The sequence below is a fragment of the Gopherus flavomarginatus genome, chromosome 17, assembly GCF_025201925.1.
Source record: "Gopherus flavomarginatus isolate rGopFla2 chromosome 17, rGopFla2.mat.asm, whole genome shotgun sequence".
In the NCBI taxonomy this organism is placed as follows: domain Eukaryota; kingdom Metazoa; phylum Chordata; order Testudines; family Testudinidae; genus Gopherus; species Gopherus flavomarginatus.
This window is the reverse complement of record NC_066633.1, coordinates 8,120,541-8,134,698: the sequence shown is the minus strand read 5'-3', so window position 1 is coordinate 8,134,698 and position 14,158 is coordinate 8,120,541. Positions and strand designations below refer to the sequence as shown.

The window sequence follows — 14,158 nt, the reverse complement described above, 5'->3', positions numbered from 1 at the left end:
CTAGGAAAAATAATCAAGACTGCAATTTTCAAAATCACCAAAAGGATTTAAACACCCAATTCCCATACAAGGTGGAGTCTGTGCTGGGTAGGGCTGTCTGTACTCAGCTGAGCCTCAGCCGCGGCTAGATTTTATAGCAAGAGCCAACCACAGCATGGGAATCCATTTCCCACTGTAATGTGAGAAACAAGAATTCCCTAAACATGAGCAAAGGTGTTGTTACCCTGCACCAACAAGAACTGTGGGGTGTGATTCATGCTGTCCCTAACTGTGAAATTAAAAATAAATTCAAGGCATCAGGGAGACAAGCAAGGATGAACAGAATTCCAAGAAGCCCAGTGCCAAACAGACGTACAAGCCAAAGGCCCTGAAAATGGATTGTTTTTTAAATTATTCAAGTCTTTACTAAGAAGTGCCAAGCCAGAGTTCAGTGTAGCACAGAGCAGCCTGATGCCGGTTATTAAAGCACATTAAAATTAATTTTGGGCAGGGGTGTGTGAATGGTTTGTAACACCATAGAAATATCCATGCCACTTTCTGGCATCTCATGGAGACTGCAAATATGGGACCTCGTCTGGCAGCCTTCTGCAAGGTAAAATTCCCATTGGCAGTATCACTGGAATAACAACTGCAGGATCAGACCTATTGCCACTACAATTAACATTTGGATTGCACTGAACAGCAGCTCTTTTGGGCTGGTTGGGGAAAAATGTAATTTACTCCAAACAGCTTGCTAGGAGAAACACACTAGATATGAAAACTTCACGTTTTATTGTCTACAAAGGTCTGTTTTCAGCAGTGGCTACTGTGTCATTGTGTTTATCAGCTTTAACACACTGTGGGGTGGAATGCTGAGCCAGACCCTCCGTTAGCGTCTCATAAGGGTGTAGCCTGGATACACCAGCTGATGGTGTAACCCATTATTATCTACCAATCTTCCTATATAAACATCCACAGATTCATAATGGGCCAATTTTTCCTTTCACTTCAGTGATGTCGACGAGTGCAGAATTTGGATATATTGATCTATACATGCGCGGGCCTTTACCTCGCTCATTTCGGGGCAAGCCCAAGGTTCGCTGCCCCTACAAATGAGTTCAGCCCTTTTTAGATTAGTGCGTTCAGACACAATTGATTATAGTTGACTTCGGCTTCGGTGAAGTTGATCTCTGCCCTTGCATTGTTGAGTGTCACACACATGCATGTATTAAATGTCCAACTTTCACACAGCTGCACCATAATTAGAAAGGCTGGACCTGCTCCCCTCAAACAAGCCCACTCCCATTTGTTCTTGTTTTTCCCCAGGAGTTCATATAACAAACTCAGCCATAAAAATTGCCTGGGAGATGAAACTTGACATGCAAGGTCCCAGCCCGGGAGCAAATGATGTTACCAGTTATAAACGCACACACACCAATCTGTTTGGACATGCTTAAATTACAGGAGCAAAGGATAAAAAGAAGTGCGCTGCTTTATTCTGTTTTTACTTCTACAGCTCCCAATGAGTGCCAGGCTGCAGCCGCTTGCCGCTGACGCAGAATGGGTCTGGCTGGCATTTTTCATTCCTGTTGTAATGTATTGCTATTGCTAGTTGTGCAAGGGGTGGAGAGGGAGGCCCCGTTCTGTTCATGGTCCCCGAGCTGGTCCACATAGGGATTGTGGGGATTAGCAGCAGTTTGCCCCTTTGGTGTGATCACAACCCTCTTGCCCTCTGGGTAGAAGGGACCAGGGTGGGTGCCTGTCCCCTAACACAGACACACTAAAGAGGCTGCAGGAGGAGTTGTTAGCATAGTAAATTACCTTAGCCTTTCTCTATCCTTGTTTACAGGGGCTCAGATACCACAATGATGGGCAGAAGATAGACAGACATGCCAGGGCAGCAGAAACCCTAGCATACATTTGCAACCTTTCCTCATTTTAGACTTAAAATTTCATTCTATCCCCTCAAAAACTCAAGGCCTGCTCCTCAATGCCTCCCACGCTCAGAGTCCTTGCTCACATGAGTCTCCTTCAACGGGATCAGTCAGGTGTGAACGGGTTGCCAGGTTGGGATCCCTTGGTGTTCTCCTACTTGCTCTTGTCAATGGAATGCAGGGCCATTCACCTGAGTTCCTACACCCTAGCGGTCAGTCCAATACCACTTCAGGCTATCTATGCTATCATGCCACTCATTCCAGGCCTGCATCCCCACAGCTCGGGAACAACTCCACCCTAAGGAACAAACCTGCGTTATGCACATTGTGGTCGTCCGGAGTGTGGGTCGATATGATGCTTAATATGCTTTACACGCAGTCAAGTCGTTCCGATCCATCAAGTTACTAATACACATTCTTAACAGGCTGAGCACCATGTATTAAAGCTGGAGACATCCTGATATATTGATATGTAGCACAGACAGTTAAAAACAGAAGGCCAAGGTGGGTTTGCACTCGAGAGGCTGGAGTATGTGAGCTCTCAGATAAGCTGCACACCTATCATTAGTTATTGACTTGTATCTCTGTTACAGGAAAGGAAATAAAGCATGTTTAAGTAGCAGGAGGGTCAGACTAGATGATCATGATGGTCCCTGTTCTGACTGTAAAGTCTATGAGACAACTTGAGAAAGGGAAGAGCCCCTTGGAGTCAGAACTCACACTTTGCTCTTTCCGGAGGGGAAGGAGCTTGTTCGTGTCTTTCTTAAGTTTGCACTTTGTGACTTGTGTCAGTTACTTAAACATGGTTTATCATGTGCACGTGTGTCTATAGTAGATCGACTGATCATTTGAACAACTGATAGACACTGGCCAGCGGATCTAGCCTATTTATCCACCCTCCAATGTTCTTTATAAGGCTGAGAGATTTTCAAAGCTGCCTCTGGAATACGAACACTCCAACCTCCCCTCAAAATTAATTCCTTAGGCAGCTTGGAAAATCTCAGCCTAAAGGCCCTCATCTTGCATCCTTTACTCACAGAAGTAATCCCATTGATTTCATTGGCTCTAGTCAATCACCTTACTAGCTACTTACCTGTACAAACTCAAGTTTCAGTGCTGGGTCCAGGCTTTCTAACCCAGATGAAAAGCCCCATAAAAGTACTGAAGGGAATCACTCCAGCAAGGGCTTTATCCAGCAGCATTTACACAACAGAGCAGGTCCTTTATCCTCCTCCTCCTCAAATAAATGTACCTGTGATTTGGCACTTTAATAGTCTTTAAATCCTGCAGCTTTGTTAAATTAACATTTGCAGGCATGAGACAATTTACGGTGGTTCTTCTGATCCTCGAGCAGCCCCCTCTGAAAGCCCCCACCCCGCCCTCCAGAAAACGAGTTGAGGACTGAAGCCCACAGCCGCCAACCCTTAAAACTGGTCGGTTGCAGACTCCCAGCTGGCAGCGCCGTCGCTGCTACCAGGTTGGCCCTCCCGCTCCCCCTTGGCGGGGTCCCCTTTGCATTGCAGCTCCTGTAGTTGGAATAGAGAGACACAGAGACACAAGTACTTTAGTTACAGTGTTGGGTGAGTTTGAAACAACTCCCCCTGCCTTGGGCTTACACACACGGGGACTGGATTTCCTATCCCACCCGCTCCCGTGCGGGCTGCCTTCTGCTGCTGCTGCTTTTCAAATCAAGGCCAAGCTGCGGGCTCTGATTTTTGTTTTGTTTTTGGCCTGCCCCTCTCACCTCCCCCGTTTTTTTTCCTCTCTTTTGCTTTGATTTCTGCGCGCGCGCGTGTGTTTTGCCTCCGCCGATCTTCACAAATCGCTTTGGCATGAGTTAAACCCCCGATATGGACACCAAACATTTCCTGCCACTGGGTGAGTTTGTTGCAAAGGCTGCTTCTTTGCCACTCGGCGCAATGTCTTCGGCTTGAAATGCTCCAGATCGCCAGGGGTTTGGGGGGTGGGGGAAGGACGGAGGACAGGAGAGACGATCGGAGAAGTGGAGGGGGGGTATGAAAAAAAGTGGCTTTATTGCAGCGCTGATCGTTTGACCCGGGACCCCCCCATGCCCCCTTTTCCACGCGCGATTGCAGGGAGGCAGGAGCAGGCTTGTTTAATGCATGGGAAGGGGAGGCATTTGGGGTGACCGCTGCAGCGTGGAGAGTTGTTGTCAGTTTCGCCGACTGCCCTGGGAAGCCTCGATCCTTGTTCGGTGGGTTTGTCCCTCTTTGCAAGGAACAATTTGAGTAGAGGAGTGTCTGGTTGTTTTCCCCTCAAGCCCTTCTCCCCTCCCTTGCCTTTTCTGGGTAAGACAACGTGTCGAGCGAGCCTCATTGTGTTTTGCAGATGGAAACCACAGATTAAGCTACTGCTGAGGAAGGGGGAGTTGATTTATGTTATTTGTTTGGTTTTAAAAAGTGCTGTGACCAGGGTTGGAAATGCGTGTGGTTTCGTGTGCGGAGTGTTTGGGAGATGGCACGGGACTGGCATTGCTGGCGTGGGGCCGGGGGGGGGGGGGCGAGGAGGAAGAGAGGGAAGATGGGACAATCTGGAGACATTTTTTAGGGAGCAAAATGCGAGAGAGGTCGAGAGATCTGCGAAGGCAAGTGACAGTCGCAAGCGCTATTTTCAAACGCGGGACCAGCGAAGGTGCAGCCAGAGCAGAACCACAGCAACTAAAGTTTGCTTAAAAGCGGTTCCCAAAACTCCGATCACAGGTTTGGGGCATAGGAACCAACCCCTCCAGCCTTGTCCGTTTTAAAAGAAAAAGCAGGTTTGGAGATAAAACTGGGTGCTCAGTGCTATTTTGAGGGGCACCCCCCCCACTCCAGAGATTGGTTTGTTTTGTTTTGCACAACAGGCTGTGGCTCTGCCTTGCTCTGAGCTAATGCTCTGTTTTATTTCTGGAGCCCTGTTCGACATGTTGCAACGTCTTTTTTTTTCTTTATTTACTTGTTTGTTTCATCCTTTTTTTTTTTTTCTATTCCACCCCTCTCCTCTCCTTCCTCCCTAGGCATTTGCAGTGTGCAGGCTGGCAGAGATAAATGTAATTGCTGGGGTTAAAGGTGCCTGCCTGTTATACATTGACAGTCAAGTGCTGATCCAAAAGATGTATTTCAGTTGCCTCGTCCTTCTTTTTCCAGAAAAAAATGCATCACACCCGATGGTTCGTTGGTTTTGTTTTATTGTGTTTTAAATTTATTTCCAGCTGGGTTTTGCCAGCGTTTAAGCCAGGGAGTCAAGTCTTGGCTTGTAAGAGTAAAAGCTTCCTCGTGTCTCTATTTCAGAAAAGTGCTGTGGCTTTGCACTTATTCTACAGGACAGTATTTAAAAAAAAAAAAGTTATAGCAAACTCCTCTGGGAGAATAACTCTTAGCTACAGAAACAGGGAATTCACAGGTCAGACCATAGGCCCAATTCTGCTCTCGCTGAGCTCAATGGCAAAACTGATGATGTATCAGTGGGCACAAGATCGGGCCCTAAATTCCATCTCACCTTTTTACCCCCAGGTTGTATTAGTAGGGTACTAGGGCTGGTCGCACATATGACATGAGCTACAGCACCGTAGCATGATGCAGAGCAAGATGCTGCCCTGATCTCTGAGTTCTCTTGGTTCATATCGGCGCACGGATCCTTTTAAAGAGTCACCCTTTTAATTAACATGAACCTCTGCTTTTATGGCAGAATAAACAACAACAAAACCGGTGCCTTCCATTCGTCCATGCGCCGGCGGTCATTCAGCTGGAGCAGCCTCAGCCCCTGCGCTCTATGTCGGGTCCTTTGGACCTGATATGGTCCTAAAAATCATTGTGGTTTTATTGCCACATGCAATTGATTTTGATGGGCGATAAAAATGCCCTTGAAGTGCCCAAGTGGCTGTTCCAAGTGGAAATATCCCCTCTGCAGCTTGACACCCGTAACATCTTTAATTTTCAATCAAACAGATTTAGTTTTTTATTACCGCTATTTTGGGTGGTTGAAACCAAAGCATCTGAAACCATTAAAAAAGCATGTTCTGCCGAGTGCGGGTGATGCTGTCTCTCTGCCTTCCCCCAACAAATGCCTTCATTTTATTTGCAGCTTTGTATGTTATTTACACTTCATGTTGGGAGCCACCTAGGTGCTCGCATCAAAGACAAAGGCAAAAACCTCTACAGAGTTCCTAAATTGATACTTTTGTTTTTCTATAGTACCTGAGATATTTTGATAGCCAGGCGTTATATGCCCTAAACAAAATGTAGCGTTATTAGAAATTTGATCTTAAGTAGGGGGGTGGGGAGTGGGGAACGTGTGGGACCAGGCTGATGGATTGTTACCCTGATGCAAGTGAAAAAAAAGCTGATTTATAAACTCCTTTATAAATGGTGGAGGCAGGGCCTGGTTCTCTGCTATAGAAATTTGCAACACACACTTCAGCCCATCAGGATCTTGTCTGTCTAGTGAAGCATTCAGAGAAGATCCACAAAGCTAACTAAACCCATTAGCTTAGAGATTCATCCGCTTTCAGGAGCTGTTTGAACTGGGAGCTCAGCGTTAGTTAATGACATGCGGGTATGAACAATTCCCAGGCTTTACCCAGGGGCATTTTCCACCTTTGTAAAAGTTTGGTTTGTGTGTAGGGCACCAGGCTCAGCCTGGGGAGATGAAGGTTCATGTTTAGTCAGAGAGGGCAGATGCAGAGCTCAAGGAAGAGAGAAACCCCTTGGAATATTGTCTGAGTCCTTCGCAGCAGAAATCAGAATGTCTCGCTGGGACAGGGGTCGTCTGCAGCTCTGTGGAGTCTGATTGGTAAGGAACAGGGAGAAGTGACTTTGTTGAGCATGGGACTGTTTTGGAAATATTAGAGGGACAGCGGGGGAAGCTGGCAGATGTAATCAGAGGGTGAATTATGGGAAAAAAAAGTTTGTGCAGTTCCTGTATTCCCTGCAAAGCGTAGGGCTCTTAGTTGGATGATCACAGAAAACACATACTGGTAGAGGGCCAGAATCAGGCCTTGGGTACTATGCAGTCCCACTGAAGACTCCTTGGGGTTCAATATGGCCTAAAGAGGATCAATAAGTAAAGATTTCTGGCCACGTTCTGCCCTCAGTGACCCTCGGCTAACGCCACCAATGTCACCGATGTAAATGAGGGCAGAGCTGGGCCCATTAAAGATTATAGTCTAGTGTACCTATCTGCGTACCAGTGAATGCCACGAAGAAATGCCAGTTAGCGCACTATGTGCCAGTACATCTTCTAACCGCCGTGGGGTTCTGAGAACGCCCCCCCCTTAATGCTCCACCCTGCACTGTTCCCCAGCTAATACCAGGCCCTGAACTTGCCCTCCAAAAGCCTTTCAATGACTAGTATCTCAGTACTCCTAATATCTCAGTATCTGCCTCTCTTCCCATGACTGCCTTTCCGAGATGGCTATGCTGCTCAGGGACACTGGAGTGGACAATTCTCCAGAGTGAAACTCCCAAATAACTCTTGGTGCACACGGGCCTTCTTTGTAATGGGCTGTCGGTTTCCCTTCTACAAGGTACGAAATGGCCAGGGACCTTCTTATTTTGGACTCACCCTTTTACATCAGCCATGCTGTGCTGGCTCCTCAGAAGGAGAAAAACAAGAAGATGTTATCGCGCATGCTCTCAGCACAGGCTGGTGGGACGAGATTACAGACATTCAGGCTGATGGTATGCTTTGTGTTAGTTGGGTTATGCTCTTGCACTAGGCTGGACTAGGACTTTATCAATACCAAGACAGAGTTTGATAAGAGAAATACAGATGCGAAACTAATCTCTGTTTTTGTTTGCTTGGTCTGTGTCTGAACATTACAAACCAATAACTTTTGTACTTGCTTTTATTTTCATAGATTCATGGATAGATAGAAAAAAAAATCTACAGTGACTAGTTAGCTGTACCTGGTTTTGCAGAACAGGTGCATTTAGGAAAATCACACTTGAGCATCAGGCTCTTGGAGGAAAGAAACAGTTAAATTGGAGTCTTTTGTTGAATCCAAGGTCTGTTTCCCAGCCAGAGGTCGCAGAGTGGCTCAATTCATTTGATCTCCATGTTCATAAAGTCCGTCTTCCCATTGGAGCTGTTCAACCAGGGACAGTTGCAGTTGCTCGGGACGTGGCTTTAATATTGGCTGTCCAAGAAACTGTAGAATCAAAATAAGCAAAAGTGTCAGGCAGGGTTACCAAAAAAAAAGTCAGGGTTTTATTTTGAAGGAAAGGAATGTGGTAGAGAACAAAGTGCTGGGGAGAATAAGAAACTATCCAGATTGGTTAAAGGCCACCAAGCATGTAAACTTCTGGACTGCCTATGCACCTTCATCTTGACTTGCTTATATCCCTGTTAAGTGGGGCCTGGTCACCATCCGAGACTGGTCATTGGGCAGAATTCTGTGTCGGATTTCGTTATGTGAATAAAAGGCGTCACAGAGGAGACGCATCTGACCGATTCCTGTTTGTGGCCCAAGCTGTATCCTGATGCACTATGTCTGAGCTGGAAGACGTGATGTGACCAGAGCTGGGTGGAAAATGAGGGGGTGGGGGAGAAACCCCCAAACGGTTAAAAATTTCAAAGCTGTTTTCATATTCAGGTTTGTGAAAAGGATGAATTTAGAACACGATCATTTGTTTTTAATGTTTTTTGTTTTCTCCTTTCCCCGGGGGCACTTTCCGCCTTTGCCCCTTTTCCCTATTTTGCCACTGAAAAAAAAGGAGGGGAAAGAAAAAAGAGGGCAAATAAGAAGCCCTTCCTCTGCAAAATGAAAAGAAGGTTTTTATCAGAGAAAAATGTAAAAAAACAATTCGCAGAATTTTCAATTGTGAGAAAAAGGCCATTTTTTGACAGAATGTGTTTTTATTAACAAATATTTTTTTTTTGCCGGATCTTGAGACAATTGAGTCTTCATTGAGTGTGCTTGGAAATAAAAGGAAATCCAATGATCTGGACAAATAACGGTGCTTCGCATCTCCGTGAGGTGCACAGGATCAGGTCCTCAGGGGACTGAGATATGCACAATAATTCTTCTGTTCAGCTTTTATATCTTTGGATCTAATATAGTGCCGGACCTCCCGACTTTACGTATGCAAAATAAGTTGGAAAGGGGTTTTTGTGTTTATAAGACACCTCGGTTGGATTCAGAACTCTGCTATACATGTGCAATCAATTCCCTGAGGGTCAGTGGACTCCACATTTACGCTGGTATGACAGAGAGCAGAATCTACCCTTCTCTTGTTTTATTTAAAAGAAAGAGACACAGAGAGAAATCCACAGAATTTTAGTTATTCATTGCAAATATTATTGTTGGCATTTCCATCCTGTTCACAGACCAAGAGAGAATCACAACATCTTGCTGGAGAAATATACCACAACGTTGTCCCTCAACCTTCTGAATGCAAAGATAAATATTTTTTTGAGAGATGGGTTAAAAATACTCTGAGTGGAGGGTTGCGGTTGAGCGGCCCGGGTAGGGGGCAGGTTCCTCACAGCCATGAGTCTGCCACCCGTCTGAATTTTTCGTGGCACCGTTAACAAAAATAAACAAACAAAGCTGTGTCGGCGCCGATCTCCTTGCAGAAGCGGGGCAGGGCCTCTGGCTCCAGATGATGTCACGACCCCCTACCCCCCCAAGACCTGAGTTCACAGAAGTTCTAGAGTCATCCAAATGTCAGGGTCATGTTACATTCTTGGGCAAAACCCTGGAAGCCAAGAGTGGTTCCTTACACTGGGAACATGCAGGGTTTGGTTCAGGGACTTCTCTTTATTTACTAGGTGGCGGGTGTTTTGGTAAAAACTAAGACAAGGTGAAAGCGCACTTGACCCCATGCCTGATGTCGGTCTGCTGGATACTCCAGTGGCCAACAACTTAGCGTAAGGCTGTGAAGTCCTTTCTGGGAAGCTTTTGTAGCTTGTCACTATGGCAGGGCAGCTCTGGAGTTTATCAGACAAACACACCTTCAGGTATAAAGGCCTTTACCCATTTTTGGTACCGTTTGTTAGGGCTTGAACGTTTCTGATTCCCAGCTGCTCTGCTCCAAGCTCTGCCAATGCACCTTCCCCCCCGAGCTGTAGTACCCTGGATAAGTCCAGCCATGGTGACTCCTGAATGCAGGCTTGCCAGTGGTATTGCTGATCTGTGTGATGATTTCCAGTTATGCAGACAAGAAATCAAATTCTTTTTCACTGGTGGTGTGCACCAGGATTTGAACACAGGGCCCTGCAGATGAAGGGAATTGTGCTAATCCCCGAACTCCACTCCCTTGCAGTCTAATATCCTAGCCACTAAACCATACTGCCCCTCATAGAGAATGGCTGCGCAAGGCTCAGTACATTGAAAACTAGGCTGAAGGAAGCAGTGTATATTGAAGGGGACAGTCTTTTGTGATGAGCTGACTTATTATCCACTTCCATGGCCCTCAGCACCATTCTACGTGAGCATCTCCTAGACATCTTCAGAGCACCCCTGGGAGGGGAGGAAGTATCGTTATCCCAATTCTAGAGCTGGGGAAACAGAGGCATGGAGCAATGAAGTAATTTGTCCAAGGTTTTACAGGGAGGTTGAGGCCAAATCAGCAATTAAACCCAGATCTCCTGAGTTCTTTAATGACTAGTCTGTCCTTCCTTTCTGAAGGCTGGAATTTTATCAATGAAAAGGCGCTTAGCAGAACTAAGCTGCGTGTCAGCGCAGGATCCAGCCCAGGGAGAGGGTTCCGTAATGTTTCCTAAAAGACCCAGGTGGGCTTTAAACCTCTCCATAACTACAAAGCAACGAGGAAGCTGCCTGGGTGGTTTTATTTTAATTGTTTTTGTCAGTAGTTGCTGTATTTTATTTCATTTAAAGACTAGACTACGGGATAGCGCTGAACGTTTCACACACACACAAAAACAGCTTTCTGACTTTTTCCTCTTGGAAGGTCTTTTATTTCTCCTCCCCTTCTCCCCCCCGTACTTCTCAAAGAAAAGGAGATGGCTGGAAGGAGGACAGAGTAGAAGAGACCAGAGGCTGCGTCTCTCCAAAGGCTTCTCGGCGCGAAGGCAGAGCAAAGCAGTTGACGGGAGAGACAAATAAGAATTTAAAAAACCCTGCAAACTATTCCTCTTCTCCCTTGCTTGCCAGCAACTAGACCCTCTTGAAAATCTTCCAGTGGAACGTTTTCCCATCAGAAAATGTTGCTTTGTCAAGATCAGAACTTTCCATTGGAATGTGTCTATTTTGACAAAGTTTGGGGATTTTTTTGGGGAGGAGGGACCCCCAGAAAGGAAACATTTTGATTTTTCATTTTGAAATGACTTTTTGTTTGAAAATGTATTATTCCAAATGCTAAAGTAACATTTAAAATAAACCCGGAACAAAATGCTTGACCAAAACGCAACATTTGGATTGATCCAAAATGAAATATTTCAGAAAATTTCATTTCATGGGACATTTTAAAAAAATGTTCTGAGTCAGAACTAAAACAAATGTTGACATGTCGGAATTCCCTGGGGAATGGACATTCTGGGTTTGGACTAGCTCTCCTGGCAACTGATCAACAGAAAGTGAAGTGGCATTAGAAGAGAAGATGGGGGCAGGTACTGGATGTGCTGAGCCTACATTCTAGGGCAGAGGGGTTTTCCCTAAAAGGTGTCAGTTATTTGTGCTCTGGTTTGAACACATTGCCAAGGGATTTTCTGGTCTTCTGGCTGGAACCCCCTCATTTTATCTGAAGTTGAGTTAAACAAACATGGTCTTGCAGTTATGGAAGGCCTCGGACTGGGAGTCCAAAGACCTGGAGTGTGATTCCAGTTCAGATAGGACTACTCACCTGCTTAAAATGATTTATTAGTATCGTCTATTCTTTGTCTTACAGTAGTGCAGTGGTAGGCAACCTATGGCACATGTGCCGAAGGTGGCACGTGAGCTGATTTTCAGGCACTCACACTGCCCAGGTCCTGGCCACTGGTCTGAGGAGCTCTGCATTTTAATTTAAATTTAAATGAAGCTTCTTAAACATTTTAAAAACCTTATTTACTTTACATACAACAATAGTTTAGTTATATATTATAGACTTATAGAAAGAGACTTTCTGAAAACATTAAAATGTATTACCAGCACTTGAAACCTGAAATCAGAGTGAATAAATGAAGACTCAGCACAGCACTTCTGAAAGGTTGCCGACCCCTGCAGTAGTGTCTACTTTAGAGGCCCCAACTGAGATCAGGGCTGCATTGTGCAAGGGGCTGTATGTACACATAGTGAGAGACAGTCCTTGCCCCGAAAAGCCTACAGCCTAAATATACACAAGACAGAAAAAAGGTAGGAGGGGAAACAGAGGCACAAAAAGGGGAAGTGACTCCTCAAAGTCCCACAGCCACTCAATGGCAGAGCTGGGATTAGATCCTAGGGATGGGTTCCTGGGCCTGTGAAGTAACTGGCAAAATTCCCATTGACAGCAAGAGGGCCAGGATTTCACCCCAGGTCTGTTAGCTCCCAATCTAGTGCGCTAGGTATAGGCCCCACCGCCCCTCCAGTTAAGTGTGTGCTTTAGTGCTATGCCGGATTGGGGCCTATGGATCACCTTCTGCTGCATGGGTCCGGTGACGCTGATGTGTCCAACGTTGTTCAGCTACATTCATTTCTGCTGGTAAAGAGCTTTGAGAAACTAGGATGGGAGACTCTGGAGAGGCTCCGTGTTCATGCTGGGCCCGATTCCTGGCACTTACACCCATTTCAGCGACTCCACTGACTTTGATAGACTCACTCCTGACTTAGCACAGTGGTGAGTGAGAGGAGAACCAAACCGAAGTGTTAAGTTTGGCAGAGTCCCTGTGACTTGGGTATGTGTGGGGACATCTTGGCTGTTTGGATTCCCCAACAACAGCATCTGCATTGAATACGCTCTGGTTACGAGTGGCAGCAGGTGTTATTTTTCTGGCCACGTCCCCTGGCACCTCAGGCAGGTTTTTGGAAACAGAGCAGGGTTCTTTCTGCTCCATATCACTGTTGGGAGGAGGGTCTGGATCTGGAGACTGAGCTGGGCAGAATGAAATCAGGAGTGAAATTCTCCCCTGTGCAGAGGAGTCAGAGCAAGATCTATGCAGCACTTTCCTCCTTAAAACAGGGCAAAATTTACACTGCGGTTCTAGACCCTTTAGTCTCTCCCCATGCCGAATCAACATTTTGCTCACATTGGGCTTGATTTTTGAGCTCATTTCCACTCCTGTAAACCAGGAGTAATCTCTCGGAAGTCAATGGATTTGGTAAAACTGAAATCAGAATCGAGTGTATTTTTTGCACTGTGGGGAAAGGTGTATAGATTTTGGTGAGTGGCCGGGCAGTGCTGCCAACTCATGATTTTATCGCGAGTCTCGTGATATTTGTTGTGTTTCCTACACACCCACTCTCTGAGATGAAGTGATTATGTGAGAATCTTGGCTTTCCTTTAAAAAATAAAGAAAGTTTTTATTCCTTATGGCTGGAGAGAAACACTTGAAAACATGAATAGGAATGAAAATGAAAGGCTCAAAAACTAGAAGGCAAAGGAAACAACCAACCACTGTATTATTTTATAAAATTCTCACGATTTTTAAGCCAATCTTGTGATTTTGGGGAGCCTGACTCATGATCTTTAAATGCTTGGGAGTGGTCATCCTGAAACTAGCTTTTGTTCCTGACAAATTTGCAAGGCTGCTGGGCAGTAAAATCTTGTTTTGGTTAGTTAATGGAGCAGTAAAGCCTCCAAAGATACATGAGGAGAAGATAAGTGCAATTTACTAGGTGTCAGGTTTTTGTTAATGGAGTGACTTTTCTGATCTCAACCTCACTTTTTAACTTGAAGTGGAAGAAAATGTGGCTTTGGAGACCTTTCTGGCTAATTACTTGCTTGCTGGGGCTGCCAGAAGGAACTGCCAGACTCAAGGTTGTTGGATGGATTTCCCATCACAGTTAGCGGTCAGGTTCCTTTATTGTTGCCATATTTGGTTTTGGGTCTCCTCTGAACCCTGACCCTTTTCCTTGTATTGAATCATGTGTGTGATTGCTGCTGAGCGAAGAGATAAAAGGTGCAGGGCTGCTATTTGTGACCAATAAAATGGTAATAGGATTCCCATCTGGTTGTTACTTTTCATGGCGTCTTTCGCTTTGTGGAGCCTGGGCTTTTTATCAGGGTTTATAGACTTTCACGGAAAAGAAAGAAACCGGGGGTGGGGAAGGCTGGCGAAAGGCAGATGAGAACACTAACCCGAAGTCCCTAACGCATCTCCACCCT

At 45.6% G+C, this 14,158-nt stretch overlaps 1 protein-coding gene across 2 annotated transcripts in view; it reads left to right on the top strand.

The window, feature by feature from the left end:
* Positions 1-3,467: 3,467 nt before the first annotated feature.
* The window catches only part of RXRA (retinoid X receptor alpha), a 227,266-nt gene continuing 216,575 nt past the window's right edge, over positions 3,468-14,158 (top strand). For both annotated transcript variants that reach the window (XM_050926989.1, XM_050926988.1), the window contains exon 1: positions 3,468-3,791. In XM_050926989.1, the coding sequence (XP_050782946.1) occupies positions 3,764-3,791 (28 nt within the window). In that variant the 5' untranslated portion in view covers positions 3,468-3,763. The remainder of the gene's footprint in view (positions 3,792-14,158) is intronic.